The following is a 23,698-nucleotide window of genomic DNA, read 5'->3' on the forward strand; positions in this document are numbered from 1 at the left end:
GCACAGTACAGGCAATTAAGGTCCTTAAGGTTGAGTCATGGGCGAGCGGCGAGTGATGCGGCCAGTTAGGCGGCATCTTTGCTCCCGTAAAAATAAATTGCACATTTTGCTGGGATCCAGCAAGAGTCCAGCAGGATTGAGGCAATAAATAAATACATTTTAAAAATAAAATGGCTGCTGTCATTTAAATACATGGGGAGCCCCATCCTCCGGTGCCAGGTTTATTTTAGGCTGTAGTTCCCAAACTGTGCACCACGGCACCCCGATGTACCACCAAAAGCAGCAAGGGTCGCAATTGCTGAGTAGTCCCTTATGAATGACACCAGCCTGCACTTAGAGTGCATGCCGGGTGTGCTGAATCTGGCGCCCAATAGGTGGTGCATTTGCTGCAACATCATAACAATTAAAACCTAATTCATGGAAAGCCTTTACTTGTCCTGGGGGCTCTCAAAAAAGAGTTATGTCATCCAAGGTATAACGTCCAGCCGTACTTATAACACCACAAAAAAAGTTAATTTTTTGTGTTTGAAAAAACTCAAAAGTGTTTTTAACATAAAAGGTCTGCAGTTTAAACTGTGGGAGTTCAGAACTGCTGCCTGTATTTTTATTCTGTAATATAGTTTTTGCTATAAAAATAAGACAACATTGTGAAACTTGTCGTAATCCACTTGTGCTGTCTCAGCTGACGGCTTGCCTGCTTACAGGGGCAGGAACGACTGTACTGCGGAATGCACTGTTCTACATTGTTAAAGAGCCTTCTGTTATGGTGCAGCACTATGTATTCTAGTTAGGTCAAGTTAAAACTTGTTTGTGATAGGATTGTCATTATGAGACCGTCAGTGCAGTGAAGAAAGTTTTATTTGTGACGGCAATCTACAATGGATGCTCTCTTGTTTAAGCAAAACTGCAACTTTATTATGACTGAAATAATTTTTAAATGGAAAATAAGCTGGCTGCGGAAGGTGGCTTATTCTTTATAGCTGTCCATCAAGGCCAAATAAAACAAATATCACAGAAACAAATGAATATTGATGGGTACACCAAACTAACATAGTAAACACCTAGGGAAACTCAAATATTTTACAGTATCAACATAATATAACTTTACAACATTCAAGGGACAACACCATATTATAAACAAATACAAAAATAATTTTATTCAAACAAGTCCTGATAAATATATAATTCACATTCACACGGCAGTCATATCTGCATTCATTCTGAAGTCATTCTACACTATGAAAACAGGTGCAAAAGACAGGCACAAAGATAAGACACAAACAGTTACAATCTGTTGATGGATTTTTTTCTTTTATAAAGATCAATGGATATTGGTCTGATATAATCAAAAAAACGGGAAACAATTGAATGACAATTGGTGGCTATAACATAGATGTAGTTCTCTACGGGCGTTTTGGCCTAATCCGTGCCTTTATCAGGAAAAAGCTACAAAAAACTTCTTGCGTTGTTCCAAAAGGAAGATGAATGAACACACAGTCTAGTTAAGACTAACCCTGGCAAAGCACTAGTCTACGCTCGCGAAATTTGTGCTACTTTGCACTACGCAAATTGCACGCAGCACAGTGCAAACACGTGTAGCGGTAATTTTTAGCTTGCTTGCAGTCCTCAATGTCAAGTTGGCGGCCGCGTGCAAGCAAAATGACATCCCGGCAAGACTTTTTCCTCGTTCGCGATCAGCAACATTAAGTTGCCCATCGCGAGCATGGAAAATAAACCTCCCGGCGACATTCAAAATGCCGGGAGGTCAGGTTTCTCATTGCGAGTGGTCGCTTACGCTCGCGACAGCCCGCAATGAGAAGCTACCAGTCCGCATTGAAAAAGCTACGGCTCGAGTAGAAATCTACTCAAGCAGCAGAAAACGACCGCTTGCACTGGCCAAGATGCAGTTTGCACTGCTTGCACTATGCGGACAAGCATTTGGCACTGTGGAATCAGTGCGAAAAGCATTTTGCACAGTAAACTACGCAGTTCGCGTAGCTACGCGTAGTTGATGTAGCGCGAAGTGCACTTCGCGTAGCTACGCGTAGCACTACTTCGCGAACTGCGCCCAGGGTTAGTTAAGATACATATGGAATTACTTGCAAATAAGGCGGGATGTCTAGGCCTTGATGAATTTTGTAGTTGACAAAAAACTCTTCAAACGGCGGACTACTTCTAAAGCCCAGTGTTCAATGATGCCAGTCAGTAATGGGCAGTGCAATTGACAGTAGTTATTAACATGCGCCCAAACACCTGTGGATAGACAACGAGTAATGCGGTGTATGAAATGCAACAAGAAGTCTCTCTATAAGGCAGGCAGCAGTTGGACGCCATCTAAGCCATGACGACTATCTATATCAAACTACAGAACATTAAGTATGTACACCCTTAGAAGTGAAACCTTTTCAAGCACTTTTATTAAGTCACGTCATAAGATTCATAAGACAAGTCAATAATGCATAAGTAGTGCAATCTAATGTTTTGAAATATAAACTAAATCGCAGAGGCGGTGTGCTTTATGTGACTTGACTCTGGAGTTTTTGAGTACTTCACAGACTCTAATAAATGGGGAGATATTTCGCGAACTCCTTATGCAATTAGTACAAAATCTTACAAAATTGATCCAGCAAGTTTATATACGGTTTCACTGGTCTCCGTAATGCAGGTGTTATCTCTTTTGTCTGTCCCCCTAAATAGCAAACACCGGGGACACAGAAGACACCAGAACAAAGCAAGCATTGAAAGTCAATAGGGCAGGCTTTTATTTGCTAACAAAGGCAAATGGTATTTATAACATAAATTGTTTGCATGCTATTATGCTGTGTTGGCATGCATTAGCACAGTATTCCTTAACCTTTTGATGTGTTATTATTATTATTATTATTATTATTAGGGTTTTGTAGAGCGCATAGTAACCCGGAAGTATCCCAGCGCTAAGACCAGGACAGTCGAGAGGGAGGAGTGTAAGGGAGAGAAGAGAAACGGGGATCAGGGGAACAGGTGTGTTTTCAGAAGTTTCCTGAACCGGAGGTGATCTGGTTCCATCCTTAGATTGGGGGGTAGGGCGTTCCACAGGCGGGCTGCGTTCACAGAGAAACGCTGTCCACCAGTGCGTGCCTTCTTCACTCTGAGAACTGTGATAAGGTGTTCATGGTCAGAGCGAAGGGATCTTGTAGCCTTGTAGGGCCTGATGAATTTTTTAAGGATGGGGGGGGCCTTTGTCCTGCAGAAGTTTATGGGACAGGCAGAGAGCCTTGAATTTAACTCGTTCTCTTACTGGGAGCCAGTGAAGATGCTTCAGAGCTGGTTTGGCCGAGGATCTAGCCGGAGTGTTGGTGAGAAGCCGGGCTGCGGCTTTCTGGATCCTATGCAATTTATTGAAGGTTGCTTCGGGGGCACCCAGATAGATGGCATTGTTGTAGTCCAGCCTAGAAAGAATGAGGCCTTGGATGAGCAATTTCTGGGAGACGGGAGGGAGCAGGGGCAGAATTTTCCTGATTGATCTAAGAAGCCCGAAGCAAATCCCAGCGATTTTTTTGGCTTGGGTCTTGAAGGACAGGTCTTTCTCTAGCCAGATTCCCAGGCTCTTGATCTCGGTTTTGGGGACCGGGGGGTTCACCCAGACAAGAGGGCCAGATGTTAGGGGGAAAGGAGAGACCTTTTTGACCAAGGAGCAGGATTTCTGTCTTAGACCCGTTGAGTTTCAACGACGAATTATTCATCCACCCCTGAATTTTGGAAAGGCAGCTGTGGAGGTTAGATGGTTCTTGGTTGGGATGGGATAGGGACACCACTAACTGAGTGTCATCCACGTAGCTGATGATTTTCACTCCGAACGGGATGACAATCTCCTCCAATGGGGACATGTAGACATTAAATAATGTTGGGCTTAGTGAGGAGCCCTGAGGCACTCCACATTGGAGGGGGATTGCTGGGGAGCGGGTGTCGTTCTCCCAGACCTGGAAGGAGCGATGGTTAGGAATGATGCGAACCAGGCCAAGGCAGTGCCCTCCACACCGATTTCTCTGATCCGCTGGATTAAGACCCTGTGGTTGACAGTGTCAAAGGCCGCACTGAGGTCCAGGAGGATCACTGCCACTGATCCTCCTGCGTCCAGAATGCTTCTGGTCTCCTCCACAGCAGCAAGCAGGGCGATGTCCGTGCCCTGACCTGGGCGGAATCCAGTTTGCGAGCATCTGAGCAGGTTGTTAGACTCCAGAAACTGAGAGAGCTTTTTAAAGACAAATTTTTCAGTTATTTTACTGATTCCGGGGAGGAGGGAGATTGGCCTATAATTGGCCAGGTCCAGATGATCTAGTAATGGTTTTTTTAGGAGCACCTTGACAACAGCCACTTTCCAGCTGGGGGGGACTTTTCCCTGGAGCACGACGAATTGATTAGGTCAGTTAGAGGAGGGGCAATCGTAGGAGCCACTTTTTTGAGGATGCGTAAGGGCACCGGGTCGCTAGGGGAGCCGCTTTTGATTGTGGCTAGCGTAGCTGAAACCTCTTCAATGGTTACCGGGCCGAGGGAGTTTAGGTGGATGGTGGTTGCGTTAGATTTAGAGCAGCCCTCATCATTGAAACTGGGGTCGACTGGAGGTAGGGAAGCGAGAATTTTCTGAATTTTCTCGTCAAAGAATTTAGCCAGTTTGTGGCATTTCTCTTCAGAGGTGTTGGAATCTGGAGGTTTCTCTGGCCGCGGGTCTGGGACTTTGAGTAATTCTTTTAAGATGATGTAGGTTTCCCTGGCAGAGCAGGAGGAGTTTTTTATTCTTTCATCAAAGAATAGGCTTTTGGTATTACGTAGGGCGAGGTTATAATTTCTTATGGAGGCGCGGAAGGCGACTTTTTTGGCTATGGATTTATCCTTCCTCCATGAGCGCTCTGTTCTTTTGCACTCCTTACGTAAGAGGTTAAGCTCAGGAGTGTACCAGGGAGCCAGGTTCACTCTTTTGACTCGTTTCAAGGTGCTGGTTTTAGGGAGGAGATCGTCTAGTGAGTGGGTGGACTCCTGCTGAATCATTATTATTGGAGGCCAGAGTGAGCTGGCCTAACTGTGATTTGAACCTCAAAACAACATAAAAAGGCAAAAACAAGTATACAAAAAAAATACAAAAACAAGAATAATCCAAACAGATGCTCAACTACTGAAACAACTCATTTGATTCAAAAGCAAAGCAAAGAAAAAGGTTTAAAATGTACTGATTTGCCTTTTTATTTGTATATATTTTGTTTATTTTAATTGATTAATTTTAGTATTATTTAATTTTGTAAAACATTTGCAGACACTTTGAATTTATGCAAGCCGTTAACAGAATGGGGAGCCGTGGCCACCGGCAATTGGTCAAGGGAGTTGCTGGTTTCAAAAGTTTGAGAACCACCGATTTAAGGGGATATTACATTTGGTCCCGGCGATTAAATCTCCGGGGGCAAAAGCAGCCCTGGGAGTGGAGGTGGTGCAATCACCCTCCCTGAGCCATTTTTTGATGTGGTGACCCAGTTCCCCGGAACCCAATTTAATTATTTAGGTGAGAGGGCACACACACACCCTTCCCAAGTTGATTTCGAGGACCCCATCACCTGGAACCCAAAGTATTTAATAAGGGGAAGGGGCAGTGCGACATTTGGGATGTTAGCGATGCAATATTTGAGGTCATCATAAGCAGTGCATGGGGGAGGCTCAAGATATAGTTAGCTCTGCTTACTATAACTATTGAATTTCTGTTGTTTTTGGAGTTCAAAAAGTTAATGCTGTCACTGACATATTCACCTAACTATAACGTTACTTTAACCTTTGTTTTTTCAGTGAATATATGTGTGCGTGTGTGTACACACACATACTAAGTCATTTAAACATTTTAAACAGACAGTAAATCAAACATTACTACGGTCTGTGGAAGGGGTAGTGTTCTTCAAAGTGCCTCAATCACTCCAGTTCTCTTTGAAACAGTATGGCACAGATTTACTAATGTGCCCTGTGCCAAAAAGGGAGAAAGAAAAAATGTGCCATATCTACCAAGATAAGGCACATTTTGTCTTTTCTCCCAGCGCTGGCGCACTTTTGGCTGCCATTCGCCAATGTATACACCCTTGTGCATAGTAGAAGGGCGGGAGTTCTCTAACCCTCAGGGTTTTTTTTACTGAAATGGGACCCGTCCAGAATAAATGCTATCCTTTAAGACTTTTCTAAGTTTGTATGTGTGCTGTACATTGCAGCACACAAGCAATGTAGGAAAAATAGGCAGCAATGAAAACACTTCTCCAAGTTACACCTGTCTTGAGAAGGCGTTTTGTTCTGGCACAAATCCCTGTGTATGAAGTTTAGTCGATAACGATTTGCACCAAAACCCATGGGTGGTTTAATGGGAATGCCCATGTACCACCCAAATAATGCTACCTTGAGACAATGTAGTGAATGGCGTGACTCAGCTTTACTTGGAGGACATTTCTAATGCAAATCTTGATTTGCACTGAATAATAATGCCTAACACCACTCTTTGCGATGGGTTTGCGTTCATTTTGTGACACAAACCCGGCACAAAGCTTTGAACCCACTTTATTTTGCAGTTTCACAGTTAGACTCTTATGCACTTTATTTCTTGATACTTTTTCTGAAACCATCCATCTACCCATCTCATATTTCATCTTTTTCCTCTTCAGCACCCACTTTTCCTTTTCGTGCACATACTTCCTTGCATCTCCTTCCCCTCATATCACTCTCACACACACAAACCCACCCACTCAACTGTAAGCACTGCCTTTTCTTTATCTTTTGTCCTGGCAATATTATTTGGCTGTTGCTCACCTCCTTTACACCCTTTTGCACAGAATCACATTGACAACTGCCACACTGGACCATTACTTTGTGTGCTCTGCAAAGAGGTCAATGACTCGATGAACATATATTTTGAACCCCTTTATGACCCACTGTGAAAACTTTGTTCTGCCTTAGGCCTTAATTGCACAGCTAATAATTGTGGACAGTTATAAACACCCATCCACAACCTAAACTCACACACCTACAAAGAGCCAGCTCTTTTTACAGTACACACTATATCAGAGTAATATGTAGCATGAAAAAAACAGTTCAGGTGGTGGAGCACAAGGGTGGGGGTCACACAATTTCAGATTGGGCACTAGCACCACCAGCCACACCCCAAACTACACTACTAAATGTGTGATGTTAATATACATATTGGTTAAATGGACTTAATATTATTAGTGCAGTACTCAATATGTTTCAGCTGTCCCCTACTTTTGCAGCTTCTCTCCTAGGACAGTCTTGTGCTTCTTGGCAAACTTTTAATGATCAATAATTTACAGGCATATTACCATTTAATGGTTTGTGGATCTTTTCTTTTTCAAACTCCGGTTATTCCCTCAAAGGCTTCTTCATCGGGAGTACTTTCCCGGGGATGCAGAGACTGGCAGGTTAGGTGCAGACACGCGGTTCGCACACCTTAACTCTTGGCACGCTTCAGCGCAGCACCTCCACGCCACACGATGTGGTTGTAAATCCTCTTGCATTTAGGTCAGACCCTGAGCAACACACAGTAGGTAGCTCCTAGGGGCACCAACTCAGTGTGGGGTAGTTTGTTCACTATATGTTTGTTGTCCTGACGAAGCGCCACGGATCCTTACAACCACACCAAGCACGAAACATGTTGACACACCTTTGAGGGAGTAACCTGAGTTAGGTTCCCCCTCCCATGACAATAGGGTACTTCCTCTATCTATTCTCATTATACTAACTACCAGGGTTCCTTTTAAAACCCACGGTAGCACTCACTTGTCATAGCTTTTTATCCCTGGAAGGGTGATCTCCTCATTAAAAGTATAGTGCAGGATCCCACTTACCAGTTTTAACCTCTAATCATACCTCACTACTCCACATCACGGATCTACTCACTTCCACTCATCATATGGCAGCCTCTTTAAAAGGTCTCCGGCAAAGTGATTCTTCGGGGATCCGTAGGGCATTGCAGCGAGGAGGAGCACTGCCCTATGATGAATATGATGAAGCATGACATCCTCTAGAAGAGTTGTGAGAGCATCATGAAACAGACCTGTTGACTGTCCCCATCTATGATCCTAGTACGGGCATTCTCTACTTTTTGAGACTCTTCCCCCTTTTTTAAGGAACATTAGCCCATTTTGTTGAGTCCATCATGATTTTCCCCAGTCTGGTATTTCCCCTATGTACCCCCTATTTCCTCAATTGAATGTGGAGTTTCCCTTGGGGAAATGCACTTCTTATTAGAAGCACCCCACCCTAAAACTAAAAACTATTGTGGTTAAACTCTCAGCTAACTCCTCCAACTGCCCTTAAAAGAAGGGAGAAAAATCACCCGCTCCAAAGCCTGCAACCAGTTACTTTCTTGTACATAAGCTTGTAAAGCAGCAAGGCTTCAGGAGTGCAGTTAAGAATCATCCAGTATCCATGGGGACCAAATGCTAAAACTCTGAGCCCTTCATTTGCAATGTTGGGATTCCATGCATTAGAATGGCCTACGTCATTATACATCTTACCATCTTCAATGTTTAGTAATGTTTAGGTTTCTGTGTGTCCCGCCTAGATAAAATAAGGGGGGGCAATGATTAATCGTTAGACAGCAGCCAAACTGCAACCATTGTCCTAAGTATGCAGCCAGGTCATCAACTGAGTGCATGTGACGACCCTTTACTAAGGTACAATTGCATAATGCCAACAAGCTTTCACTCACAGACAATACACACTTAATACATTCATCTGGATTCAAGAGGCTGATAATAGCGTAATTAAGAAAGGCCTACAGGATTCATGAAAGGTAAGACTGTTAACTGTTTTATAGTACTCAAAGTATTATATTTGTATGTGGTAATGTACAAAGTGGCCCGCTGATTTAATGATTATTTCCCATATAATTGAGGTCAACTTTTTTCAAAACAGTGGGTTCGCCGATGGGTTCTCATACTGGCTGACTGACTAAAACTTTTCCCACAGTCACTACAGGTGTACGGTTTCTCACCTGTGTGTGTTCGCTTGTGAACAGTTAGGTGTGATAAGCGACTAAAACACTTTCCACATTCATTGCATTTATGTGGTTTCTCGCCAGTGTGTATTCGTTGATGTCGGATTAGGTTTGACGAGTCACTGAAGCGCCTGCCACATTCATGACAAATGTTTGGCCTCTCTCCGGTATGTGTTCGCCGATGTGTTATCAGGCTAGAAGACTGACTGAAGGCCTTTCCACAATAATTACACCCAAAAGGTTTCTCTCTGGTATGTATTCGCTGGTGTATTAGGAAAGCGGATGAATGCTTGAAATGCTTGCCACATTCAATACAGCTGTATGGTTTATTCTCTTGCTTTAAAGGCTGGTGTGGGATCGGGGTTGACGAATCATTAACTTTATTCCCACTGTTGGTATCTAAGCTTCGTCTTGTGTGGGCCATTGAATTACTATCCAAATGCAGCGTCCAGCTGTTTCTTTTTTTGCATTCACTGCATACATCTTTCTTCTGTTCCCTGTCACTATTGCAACAGTCAAAATGATCTGTAGGCAGAATAAAATTTCTACCACATTCAGTGCAAGTGGATGTCTTCTCTTTTCGGGAAGATTCTTGTTGTCCTTTGAAGTTTGCTGATTTGCAAATACCTGCTGAAAAAAAAATAGGAACTCATAAGCCAGACATAGCAGTGACACAAAAATAACAGAACACGTGAGAATTTTGTAGAAGATCAAAAACTGCAGAATGGCATCCAGTCATGAGACACTGATTCAATGACACTAGAAAGAAAGAGTGAAGCAGTAACGTCACATGTAAAGCCATCAGCATTTTTAACGCAGAAGTCAGTTACACAGTTTATGGAAATCTTATTGTTCATAAAATAATAAGCAGAATAATTAAACACGCCTAAACCCCATTTGGATTCTAAGATAAATCATCAGCAGGACTGTATTGTAGAACAGCCAGGAACACACAATGCATTTAGACCCTTATGTATCAATATATTTCCCTACAGACACAGAATGGGGATAACCCTTTGATAAACCAGGTGCACGGCGTCAATAAATAGTACTGCATCCATGCACCGGCTCTGCAAAACAAAAACAACACCTACCAGATAAGGTACAGTGCCTAAACTTCCACGCATGGCAAATGCACCACACTGTCAGTAAGAAAACCCAAGACCATCTGTGCAGTTGCAAAACTCCAGCTAGATTTCTCTTTGAAGCTTACATTACCCTCAGTATTTTACGAAACCAGTTTGTGGGACACCCAACCCTGAGCAGCCCTATAAATTACAGATCCAGTATCTATCCAGGACACCATTTGGTGCACCCTGAAGTTGGTCCCCCTTGAACCATTATGGCTTATGGCATAATCATAAGTTGGGGCACGCTAGATGCTTCCTGAGGTGATGCATTTGAAAGTAAGGGCTTGGGCAGATGGGGGATGTGCAGGTTTGATTTTTTGCATGATAGCAAGTGCTTGCCAAATTAAATGCACTGGTTTTGCAATAAAGATAATGAACATTGAATAGCGCACAAACAGGGGATAGTCATTTGTTAGAATGGCATTTGAAAATGGAGTATAGATTCTACTCACAGAACATGAATAACCCATTATCCACATCGTCCCATTTCTTTGTTTCCAGAATCTGTCAGCACTGGTCCCACCAGAGCAGGCTCAAGTACGGTGTACACAGCTGCCTGCCATCATAGTAGACTCTGGCAAGACAACTAAGGTGACATTTCCAGGATCCAACCCGAGGAGGAAACTTGGTTGAATGAACCCTTGAACTTTAAGGCTGAAGCCTGACTGGCAGTGGATTGCTGAACAACTGCCAGGACTTGCCAAAATAAGCTGAAGCTGCTCTCCAGCTTAGTGAACACCTTCAACAACAGACCTGCTTGGATCCTGTTGCTAGTGTTGTTCTAAAAAGAGAAGCTGAGTATGGCCTATTTCCTGTTAGCTGGGAACTAGGCTGAAAAAAGTAGCCGGCTGAAGGCCCTAGTCTGCAACTGCTGATTTCTTGCCTGCAAGGAAGACCCCAGCCAGACCAATGGGTCCCGAGATGTGTACAGCATGTCTAAAGGTCTTGACTCAAGAAAGAAGCTTTACAAGTAGAGATGAGCGTGTGGTGACTCTGCCTGGTGAGCACATTCGCTGTATCAACTGTTGTTCTTTTTTGCGTGTGTAGAGGTCCAGCATGTGGTTGGCTTGTCCAATGGCCACACGGCGGGCTCTCGTGGTCACCTATGCACCCTTGTAGTTTTGTGGACCCATACACTGTACCTTTAGATCAGACTTCAGTGTGCCTGCCACCCCATCCCCCAAAAAACCACTTGGGCTACCTTTGAATCACATGAAGCCGCTGACTCAAAGACTCTATAGTCCTGACGTCATAAAGAAGCCCCATTTTATGGATCAACTATTTTTAAAAGCAAATATACTCTTCCAACATACCCCCTTGGGCAGGCAGAAAAAAAAGACATTAGGAAAATATACACCATCACAAATGAGTCTCAGATCACAAATCGTTATTTAACTAAAACTATTGCTGGGCGGCTGAGGCCTACAAGGGCAAGGGAGAAAGCAGAAAGGGAAGAATACTAATATAAACAAAATTAACAGAAAAATCCTCCAGGGTATCCACTCACCTGCAGACATGGCAAGGAAAATGGATCCAGGCCAACCTGCCCCTGCTAGAGCCTCTCCTCTACAACAGACACATATTCCATCTGCTCTTCCCTGTTCTCTACCCGAAGTCTTCAATGAAGGTTCTGGCAGATTATACCTGGATGAACCAATAACCCTTCTCCCGGTATTTCACTTTAAACCTCATCTGCTGGGTGTGAAAAGCTTAGTTGCTGAAGTCTCTCTTAATAGAAAGCATGGCCTCTTTTCCTTCACTGACTGAAAGGAATCACATTCATGAATATAGGAAGACATGATGCCCGGCATGTAGAAGCTTGGTGAACGTACTCGCCTCACCCAGAGAGCTTCCATGGGATCAGCAGATCTCAAAACCACCATAACAATGCGTCCAGCTCCTTCTCCAGGCCTTGAGCGTCTATTTGAGATCATATAGAACTTTCATATCAGGGGTGGATCCCTATCACCATGGGCTCTTAAAAGTAAAAGATGTTCCCTTGGAGCAAGGATCCTGGCCTCAGGGCCTTGTTGGTTCAAACATCTTTAAAAAGCTGATGCCCATGTCTGTATCCGCCCTTAGATGGGGGTACCCTGAAGAATTGACTAAAGTGGGTGAGGTGGAGGTTAAGGCAGATGGAAACGTGATGTTGCTTCCTGCAAAGATGGACAATATGTCTGTTCTCCCAAACTCACTGCTTCTTCTCTTCTTAAACTACATTTTTTAACCAACACTTTATTTTCCCCTTTATTGCCTGTACCGCAGCAAATATGGAGATTAATGCTATTGAATGGGTTGCTCAACTTGATTCCTCTATCGAGCAAGGGTTATAAAAGAGAGTCATAATACAGACCTCAAAATCAGACACCTTTCCTTTTTTGTATCTGGAAGGTATTCACTCTGCTTGAGGCATACACCTCTGCTGCTTGGGGTATCAAAGGAGAGAAGGGGATGTTAGTTCTTCTTTGCCCCGGGGATTTCTCCGTTAGTGGAGCTGCTTCGGTGGTAAGCACCATTCGGCTTATGTAAATTCCACAAAACAAGGCGATACTGCAGGAAAGGGAGGAGAAACAGAATCAGAGTAGCATAAGACCGGCCTCGCCACCCCGTACTTTGGCCAGCAGCATTTGGCGAACACCGGAAAAGCCAATGCTTCAAAGGAGTTTGGAGGCTGTGGAGAACTGAGGGAAGGCTGACTAAACATTTTCCTTTATTAGACATAAAATCTGGAGATCACGGGCCTTAAGGTCTAATGGTGGAAATAAAGATGGGTGGAGATATGGCAGGGAATTTGATCAAGAGGCAATACATTCAGTACAAGACGAGAGTGAGGCAAGACTGAACAAAAGGGTAGAAAGACAAGAGTTGGGGGAACTCATTGCGATAGAGTACAAGGAGAGAGGAAAGGTGCAATTTAACAGATCTATACAAATATTTGATGGATTATTTGACAGTCTTTCTGAAGGATCTGGGAAATTAAGTCTCGTACTGGCGGGACTTGAAGTCTTATTACAAAGCATTTAAAGGTGGAGCATGATGGGACATGCATTTATTTAAAAGCTACTGTGCTGATAGCAGTGCAACACCCTGTGCAAGATGGGTTACACTGCATAGGAGACAATGAATGTGGTTTGCAAGTGAGATTTTACCAGATTCCTGCTATAATGTGATGGTAAAGATTGGACTTACTAAGCAGACGTAACAGAGCTTTGTGCAAGAAGTCACTGCAGAATAACAGTCATGAAGTAGCAAGTGGACAGCAGGTTTTACAAGTATGTTTTATACCTCCATCAAGAAACAGAGTTGTCACCTAGCATATCTGAAAAGATGATCTTACTGCTCTAATATTCAGATGAAGTATGAGGACATGCAAGTGAGCCTGAGACAGCCTCCATGAACCTCATACTGTACACAGAGCCCCTTGTACTTCTACGTATGCTCAGGAATTTGCAGTCATGGGAGACAATGTTTCCATTAGCTTCAGAACAGCCTTCTGTTCCTTTGCATAGATCTGCAGCCCTCCAGTTTCCGCTAATGTTTACTACTTTGATCAAGAGGGTTGTCCACAAGTTTTGCTCAGAAGCTACTGTTTCTCTCCACTCTACATGCACGACTTTAGCAAAGAAAACAACCTCACCACGGATTATGGACTCAGGAGCTTCTATTTCCTGAAAATGTGTTTCATCCTCCTGTTTAATGCTCAAGGAATATACAGATGTAACAAATGGATCGCCTGCATGAAATAAATGTAAGAAGAGCTCAGATTAAACAGTGAAACAATTCAACAACCTGCTACGTGGTGAATAAAAACTATTTTCATCACAAAGATACAAACATTTCACTAAACCAATTTTCATTAATGTAGAACTATGTGGACAGTTTCCATGACAATGCATGCTTTGTACGGCAATCCCTTGCCCCAGTTTACAGATTCTGCAATAGGTTTCTGCAGCAGCGCGTGGGCAACAACAGCAGAGCGGGGCCTGGTCGGGTACAGAGACACAGCCTGAGGGGGTTGGGGTGGGACGCTAAGGAGGAAGTTGAGGTAATATAAATTTTATGGTCATGTTGTGTTCCCTAGCGAGTACCCCACCGACTCCATGTACGAGTTAAAAGTGCATGTAACTTCCCTCCTGTATCAGTTATGAAGACGCAAATACATTTGCGTCCAACGTTAACTTGTCCTCTTTCAGACCCACCATGAATGGGTTTGATGGTCCGTTCCTAAGTATGCTATGCCAACGTCTTTTTGAAGTGTACTCCTACGTTTTTTAGCCTGGCTGAAAGTAGGCCCTGAATCTCTGCCATCGAGCCTCTTTTCTGGCTTCTGACTGCGAGGGCCTCTGCCCAAGCAGCCCCCGTTCCCGTGAACTCTGACTTACTTCTAGCGCGGCCCTCCGTGCTCAGCTCAGCCTGCTGCCTGCCAAGATTGACTATAACCTTCGAGTTATCTGTTTTCCTCCCGAAGATACATTCCAGCCTGCTAGCTTCAGTAAACATCCCTCCCCAGCTACAGGGCTAAAGGGCCGACCTGTCTTTATGCAAGTAATTCATAGCCTCTGTTGCCATGCTTCCATGGAAGGCCCCATGCCCCCACGCTTCTCATACAGACATTCAGGCGCTTATACACGCACTCACAGCAAGTATAGAATAGCTTCTGCTCTAGAAACCTTTCTGCCCAGATAGCTTAGTTCCTAAACATCAGATATCAGATATGATAGAAGCACAAGTTGATCTGACATGCCAGACTTCTGTCTCTTTCCGCCAGTGTAAATGTCAAGTCCCCTGCACCCCGTCTATCACACGTCATGCAGCTGCGCGCGCATCCAAGCTCCCGATTTCTGCTGACATTGCAACATTCTGTTAGCACCACCCCTTGGTGCCACCCACTTGCGTCACCTATCAGTGACGTTTCTAGCACACACCCTAGTTCACGCCTAGTTTACGCCTCTTGATGATGTACTAGCACCACGTGTATACTGCTATCTTGTCTTCTCTCAGCTGTTACGCCTCTTACATTGAACACTATGATGTAAATCAAGTATATAAGCTATGTATTGTCAATAAACGAGAGCGCGCTCATCTATCCCTTCTGACACCCTGTGTGGTGGTCAGAACATGATATCCTGATTCCTTTATGAGGAATAAAACCCTTAGAAACTCTTACACCACGGACTCTGTTTTCCTTCATTCCGATTGAGTTATTATTGATTAAGTACTTACCTGCATAGAAATTAAGAGAGTAAATTAATTATTTACATCATTTTGGCGCCCGAATAGGGACCCCTCCCCCACCTCACGCGCCGGAAGGTGCGTTGCAATCCGTGTCCCCTGCCATCAGTTAGACGGACAACACGTGTACTGGCAGGATTTCCTGCATCCCCCTCTGACACACGGAGGTGACGAAGACTGCGATCAGTGCCCAGACGAGGCGGTGAGGAGTGCGGAGGATCCCGACCAGAGCCCAGCCGAAGGAAGCAAGGTCCGAGGTGTGAAGAGGCCCACCAGTTTTCCGAAGTTTTCCGAAGTTTTCCGAAGTTTTCCGAAGTTCCGAGTCGAGTCCAGTCGAGTTTTCCGAGGCCTTCTGTTTTCCGTGCTTCCCGGTGAGTACCATTGCTGGGTCGTATCTAGACGGGTTTGGGTACGCAAGTCCGGTCTGCACTGTTTTTAGGCAGTGTATCTGTACTGTTTAGCAGTATATAAAGTATTCCGAATTTCTGCACTGTTACAGCAGTGTATCTGTATCGTTGAGCGGTACATTCAGAGTAAGGGGAAATTAGCTATGTCTTTAAATGTTTCATGTAATTAATGTCGTGGTATGAATGTGATTGTTTTTGTGCATTATTGTGTTTTTGTATAAATAGTTACAGTTGACATTAAGTATCAAGGATCAAGCATTCCAGTATCAAGTAGGCACAATGCCGTTTTTCAACAAATTAAAGCAGATAGGAACTAGGAAAGGGATGTTAGAGGAAGAGATTCCGATCCCCCCTAGGGACACTCCAGGTAATTTCATGTATAATAAGCATGGCATAGACGCCATCTTGTATCTAGAGTTATGGACCGATTATACCAAGCACTTAGAGGAAAGATACCGATGGCCAGTTAACGGAACATGGGATGCCGAGTGCATCATAAAAGTAGAAGAAATATTACGGAAAAAGAAAGCTAGACAATCTCAGAAAGACGCCATAGAATTTTGGCGTAAGGAATCACGTAAGCGTGCTGATAGAGCACTCCGTAGAGAAGACAGGCTTAAAGAATCAGAAAAGGCCCAAGAAAACGAATTAGTTACTGAGGGAATTCGAGTAAAAGTAGAACAAATAGATCGTATCCAAAATGGCAAAGTGAACAACATGTATCTTTTGGCCGATGGTACCCCTGACGCCATTTCAGAAATACCGAAAAATTTGCCGTCACCATTAGTTCCAACTAAAGTAATACATAAGACTACTAAAGACATATTCCTAAATTCATATCTCGAAGATGTAGCGCCAGCTTACACCAATCTGCCTGTTCGGGCCCTGCCTACTGACAGGGCCGGGGGTGGTACTGCTCCCCAAGATCACTCTCAGCCGACACCGAAAAAGACTAGTCCCGTTCCGCCAGCTCCGCCACTTCCCTCACCTAAAACTGATCTGCCGAAACCACTTCAATCAGATCCTACTAAAAGACAAATTCAGATACTGACTACACACAGAGATAATGCCCAAGCTTCCGCTTCAGGAGGTGCGACCGCGGGTCTACAGACCCCGCCACCGACTCACAGATTAAATCTCAGAGGTCTGCAGAGTCCTCTTACGCACAGATCCCCCCGTTCTTCTAATTCATCCCGTCTTGATGCACTAAAAGAAAATATGTCAGTTTGTAGATATGATCCAGAACCTGGACAGGACGACTTAATGGTATTAGCGTCTTTACGGTTAAGATCTGCTACTGATAGTTTGTTATGTTACGCAGGAATGAAGGAGCACCTAGATAGAATATATGAGTTCGTTCAAACGGGAAAGGACCCCGACAGTATTAAGGATGCCCTGGAGAAACAGAAAGTTACCATGCAAGCACTGATACTACGATTTTTCATAAATTGTCTAATAAGAGAACGAGACAGGCCCGGAACAGAGCAGAGTGAATTAGATGCATTGAACAAATGGGGTCAAAATATAGCCGATGGAAAACATGACAGACAAAATTGCATAGAGGCCATGTATAAAAAGATTAAGAAAGCAGTGATAGCAGTACACGAGAAAGAGAAAGAAAAGGCTCCCTCCGAGGAGGAAGAAGAATCTGAAGAACCAGAACCAACTACAAGCACTATAGCATATGTAGGTAGGGGAAACTACCTTAGGAAAGGTGTCCGTCCGGAAAGCAAGAGAGTTTTCTTCTCTGCCTTAACGAATCCGAATTCTGCTGAACATCAGTTCCAGGAAACTGATAAACGGCTTCGAGATCGAGTTGGGTACCATGTACTCAATTCTATGGATGAACAAGAATTAGCCCGATCAGCGGTATCATGGGCCGAAAATGCAGACATATATAATGATGACACCGTAGCACAGACATTTCTGAACCTCTCCCCCGACGAACAGAAATTAGCAGGGGTATATATGATTCAGCACCTTCTCATTAAGTACAGAAAACATTATTCCGATCCAGGTCCCTTACATGAGACACTAGAAGCACTACTGATGGATAGATGGAGAGGCCTAAGCACTAAATTAGTTCAAATAATTCTAGAACAACGACGCAGATATGACACCTTTGTAAGTCCTGAATATGTTCCCGCCCCACCTCCAGAAAGGAAAATGTACCATATGCAGTGCGGGGGTGGTATTGAAAGTCAGAACCCCTTGCGAGAAGTGCACCCTGTTATGGGTGAGGATAAAATTTTGAAACGCGTGTATGTACACACGCCTCTAACTAAATTAGAACTGTTAGAAATGAAGAAATTAGTACCGTGCCATGATAAAGACCCTGCAGGTTTTCATAGAGAGCTCAAAGACATGTTACTGATGGGGGACTACACATATGATGATATCATGAAAATGTTGAAAGTATTATTGCCTACGGGTATATTCGAGAAATTAAAGGAAAAGGACTGGGAGGTGGGAGACGCAAAGATTGCCTGGGCAGAAATAGAGGATGAAGAAAAGAAACGGGTTCCAGGGTTAGGCCTTGGGGACAAAACTAAAGCATTACCAGGTTTAATAGTACAGGTCCTGCCCAGATTATTGACAACTAGAAAGGAGGATTGGGATGCAATCTCGTCCTGTAAACAGAAACATGATGAAGATACTAGCGACTTTTATTCAAGATTCGAGAAATGTTTTATTATCAATAGTGGCCTCCAGCCAAGTAGCGAGTCGTACCCACATCTTTTTGTATCAAAGTTAGTCGAGAATTCCCTACCGTTAGTTAAAAATAGAGTGTATAAAGTCGAGAGTACATGGCAAGCAAATACGCCATCCCAGATGTTACAAATGTTACAATATCACCAGAATAGAATTAGGGAAGAACAAGATCAGGAACAGAAGCGCATGAAAGACACGAAAATGAAAATGTTAGTAGCCCAGACGGTCCCATCCGACAGTCACAGGAAAGGTACGACCCAGACAAGTCACGCTGCAGCTCCTGTTAAAGGGACATGCAATTATTGCAAGCAGCCAGGTCACTACGTTCACGAATGTGCAGTTCTGAAACATAACATAGCGACAGGTAAAACTAAAGAGAGACCGCATCCGCCTAGACCAGACCATAACCAGCATCAGTCTACCCCGAATACACAGCCCATGCATGCATCCGCACAGACAGCACAGACCGTAGCAGTACCACAGCCACAGCCCATTGCTGCAACTCAGCAAGTCTCACAACAGATGTACCAGTATGCCCAGTCTGCTTACCCCGAATATTCCCGATATACATGAAACAGCCTAGAGAGGGAAGGTGGCTTGCCTCTTATCGAGATTCCTGTAGATCAAGAAGGTCCTTATGTACACAGTCAGGTATTGGGGAAAGATAGAAAGTTTTTAATTGACACAGGGGCAAGTCGCACTACAATAAGTCATGACGAAGTTCCAGGGGCACCCCTCTCAGGCTCACAAAATGTTTCCCTTGGTTTTTCAGGACAACCTATTGTAAATGAAGTATCAGAACCAGTTCCCCTGGCTGTGGGTCCATTATCACGCGTTACAGACCTGTTACTAACAAAATCATGTCCGGAAAATCTGTTAGGAATTAAAACACTGAAGGCTCTAGGAGCTATAATATGCTGCTCCCCGGAGGGAGTTAGACTCTTTCTGCGGGATTTCAAGGGTCATTACGTCCTTCGTGAGTTTGACGTCAGATTGAAAAATGTACCTGATTACTTGTGGGCAAAAGGCCCAACTGATGTAGGATGTATGCACATTACACCATACCGCGTTACCCTCAAGGCAGGTGTTGTATTACCCAGAATCAGACAATACAAGTTACCACCCGATGCTGTAGCGGCTTTACTGAAAATCATTGAAGAGCTCATTGCCCAAGGAGTGGTCGTCGAGACCGACTCCAATATCTGTAATTCACCCATCATTCCGATTCTTAAACGTACTGATCCCAATGCACCGCCAGTATATCGGCTGGTGATTGATCTTCGAGAATTGAATAAATGCATTATCCCACAGTATCCTGTGGTCCCCGATATATCATCTCTCTTGACTGCTATTGATTCAGAAGCGACGTTCTTTACTGTAATTGATCTCAAGAACGCCTTCTTCAGCGTGCCTATTGATCCCGAGAGCCAATATCTCTTCGGATTCTGTTTAAATGGACGCAGTTTCAAATTTTCGCGCGCACCTCAAGGATTTACAGAAAGCCCCAGCATCTATAGTCAAGCACTGAAAAGACAACTAGATTGTATTCAAATGCCAGTTAACACCGCTTTACTACAATACGTCGATGATCTGCTGATCACCGCACGAAGTGAGCCCGAATGTGAAAAAGCATCACTGACAGTTTTACATTTCCTGGCTGACAAGGGACACAAGGTGTCTCCTTCGAAGCTACAATTCTGTGCTCAGCAAGTTGTGTACTTGGGTCACTTACTGTCCAAAGTGGGGAGACAGCTCACTCCCGATCGCATTCAGTTAATTGTGAACATGCCGCAACCCAAGACACAAAAGGAAGTGCGGGCCTTCATAGGCCTCACCTCGTACTGCAGACAATGGATTCCCCAGTATGCATTCTTAGCTAAACCACTCATCCAGTTAACGACACAGGAGGCAGCGACTTCGACTGTCCTCCCTTGGACTCAGGAACACACACAAGCTTTTGAAGAATTAAAGAAAGTTTTATGCCAAGCACCAGTTTTAGCGACACCATGTTACAGCAAACCGTTTACACTTTTTGTTACAGAACGTGATGGCACAGCGTTGTCTGTCCTCACTCAAGACCAAGCAGGTTCACATAAGCCGTGTGCTTATTTTTCTAGTACATTGGATTCAGTAGCTCAAGCACTCCCTGCGTGCTTAAAGTCAGTAGCAGCAACAGCGTTAGCAATAAGACAAAGTGATTCAATTGTTTTAGGTCATCAGTTAACAGTTCAAGTACCACATTCTGTAGAGGTTTTGTTAAACAGAACCCAGACTCAACACTTAACTATAGCACGACTGACAGGTTATGAATTAACACTATTCCAGCCACACATAGAAATCAGACGTTGCAGCATCCTGAACCCAGCAACACTGTTACCTACAGTTATGACAGATCCAGCTCCGCATGATTGTATAGAAATAATTAATGCAGTAACTAAGCCTAGACGAGACTTAACAGATGTCCCATTGACAAATCCAGACCTGACACTTTATGTGGACGGTTCATGCATGAGAACAAGTACAGGAGAATTAGTGGCCGCGTACGCCGTGACCACTGAAACTGAAATTAAAGAAACACATCGTATTGACACCCTGTCTGCTCAAGCAGCAGAGCTCATCGCTCTGACCCGAGCTTGTATTCTAGCCAAGAACAGAAATGTTAACATATACACAGATTCCCGCTATGCCTTCGGAGTTGTACACGACTTCGGAGTCCTCTGGCAAGAACGAGGTTTTCTGACTTCTCATGGGGCCAAGATACAACATGGCCCCCTCATTCAAGCACTGTTAGAAGCAATACATTTGCCCTCGGGCATATCAGTCATGAAGTGTAAGGCACATACTAAAGTCACAGATTCTGTTTCCCAGGGTAACGACCTGGCAGACCAGACAGCAAAACATACAGCATTGACTCACACCCAGACTACTGATGTGACAAAGACAATAGTACAAACACAGTGTATGACAGTTAGAGATCCCGCCCTAGACGTAATTGACATCCAGACACATGCTACTCCAGAGGAAATAAAGAAATGGACTGAACTAGGAGGGATTCAGACAGATCAAGGTTGGGTGACGAAGGGAAAATCTATATGGTTTCTCCCCGACTCAATGGTTCAAGTCATGATAAATACAGCACATAGTCCTGCCCATCTTGGAGAGAAAGCCATGTTAGACAGTTTACAGAACCTCTGGTACAACAAACACTTACGAGCAGCAGCAAAACAGAAAGTGCGTACTTGCATGATCTGTTGTCAGTTCAATCCAGGTAAAAGCGTCCCTGTTGAGCAAGGTGGATTCCATCCTCCCGATCACCCTTTTGAAGTCCTCCAGATGGATTATATCCAGATGAATAGCTGTAGAGGATTTAAGTATGTCCTTGTAATTGTTTGTGCTCTGTCCCGCTGGACCGAAGCATACCCAGTCCCAGACTACACTGCTCCGACCACTGCCAGACAGTTGGTTCGTGAATTCTTCCCACGGTACGGTTTGCCCCGTGTCGTGTACTCAGATAACGGACAGCCGTTCTCGTCCGAGTTGATGAAACAAGTTTCCCTCTTGCTAGGATATCAGTGGAGGTTCCACTGTGTCCGACATCCCGAAGCAGCTGGCCTTGTAGAAAGGCATAATCAGACACTAAAGATCCGTCTTGCCAAGATCTGTCAGGAAAAAGGGGTCGACTGGATAGTCGCCCTGCCCGTGGCACTATTCTATATGAGAATGGTCGCCCACTCAAGATCAGGGCTATCCCCGTACGAAGTGGTCTTTGGCAGACCACCGAATATGTGGGGGACGCCCGTTCCGAAAAAGATCACTGATATTGATTGTAACATGTTGACAGATTACCTTGCCTCCTTGATGTCTGCACTCCAATCATGTCGTTCACAGGTTGCCGCAGCCTTCCCTGACAACACCGATGTAAAGGCGCATGAGGTCCGTCCAGGTGACCTGGTAGTCGTCCGGAATTTCGACCGGAAAAGTCCGCTGGAGCCCCGCTGGAAGTCTCCAAAGACCGTTCTGCTTACCACCAGGACCGCCGTGAAAATCGAGGGGAGAAAGGGGTGGGTCCACACGAGTCACATCAAGCTATGCAATGAACTAAAAAACGGACTGAAACAGGACTCTGACTCGTCCACCCCCACCAAAGACTGTGTTGAAGCACAAGACGTTACTGTGCCTAAAAGAGAAAAGACTCCTCAAGAACTTTACCGAATGAAGCTTCGATCTAGCAAGTCAGACAGTTTAATTGTTTAAGTCCTCCCCTAGGTGAATCGGTTAAATAGTTTCTGACATGTATCCCCTAGATCGAGTTAGAGAGAGAGAGGAAAAGAGAAGAACATATTGCAAATCACTTCGTAGTCACTGCATAGTGACACTAATAATCATGTTTATTCTGAGTATTCTAATTATTATTGCCAGCATTCTGCTTCCTATGTACTGGCCTATTTTCAGGCGTGAACAATCTGCTTACAATGTCTCTGCTGAACACACTTTTAGTGAACTTCCTGCACATGAACTCTCTTACAGACTTGCGCTGCGCAACAATACATTCATTAGTATGTTACACCATTCCCATCAGACAAGTAATGCTACAGACTGCTGGATATGTGGTCGACTCCCTCCCTACCAGAATTACAAGGGAGCTCTGCCTCTCTTTCCGTACCCATTCACTCACAATGGCTCCTGTGGAGCATGGTTTAAAATAATTAATTCTTTAGATCCTGATATTGCTGTTTTCGATGGGGGCTGGGTTTGGGGAAACTTGAACTTAGTCCTGCTCAACGTCTGTTATCCTGATAAAGAAGGACTTCCCACTCGAATAGGAACTGATCTAGAAAATGAAGTATATGGATTAGGTAATTACACAATTAGCCTTATGATCCTCACTGTTGAATCTGAAACTGCTCCAGTTTTGCCCCATGTGTTAGTGTTACCAGTCACAGGTGAATTATGTGTTAGCAAGAAAGGTTCAGTACACGTAGGTCATAGTAAATGCACTACTGTGGTCGAGTTCAGTGACCATGGTAAATCGTCTTTTAAAGCTACCAGTCATTCCTACTTTGTTTGTGGTCATACCGCATACATACGTTTGCCCCCAGATTGGGATGGTACCTGTTACATTGCATTCCTTCTGCCACCTGTTTTTCTAGCTCCTCCTGATTACCATAGAAATACGAATCTAGCACCGAATAGACCCAAAAGAG

The 23,698-nt window shown here is 44.2% G+C and overlaps 1 protein-coding gene across 4 annotated transcripts in view; it reads right to left on the minus strand.

Annotated features, from left to right (window-relative positions):
- Positions 1 to 8,825: 8,825 nt before the first annotated feature.
- The window catches only part of LOC147700568 (zinc finger protein 8-like), a 36,724-nt gene continuing 21,851 nt past the window's right edge, over positions 8,826 to 23,698 (minus strand). For 2 of the 4 annotated variants that reach the window (XM_086929698.1, XM_086929697.1), the window contains 2 exons: positions 13,781 to 13,876; positions 8,826 to 9,643 (listed from right to left, as the gene is read on the minus strand). In XM_086929698.1, coding sequence (XP_086785824.1) covers positions 8,913 to 9,643; positions 13,781 to 13,876 — 827 coding nt within the window. In that variant the 3' untranslated portion in view covers positions 8,826 to 8,912. The remainder of the gene's footprint in view (positions 9,644 to 13,780; positions 13,877 to 23,698) is intronic. The other 2 variants (XM_086929695.1, XM_086929696.1) reach the window with 2 other exon arrangements.

The sequence above is a fragment of the Lissotriton vulgaris genome, chromosome 7 (genome assembly GCF_964263255.1).
Source record: "Lissotriton vulgaris chromosome 7, aLisVul1.2, whole genome shotgun sequence".
Classification (NCBI taxonomy): domain Eukaryota; kingdom Metazoa; phylum Chordata; class Amphibia; order Caudata; family Salamandridae; genus Lissotriton; species Lissotriton vulgaris.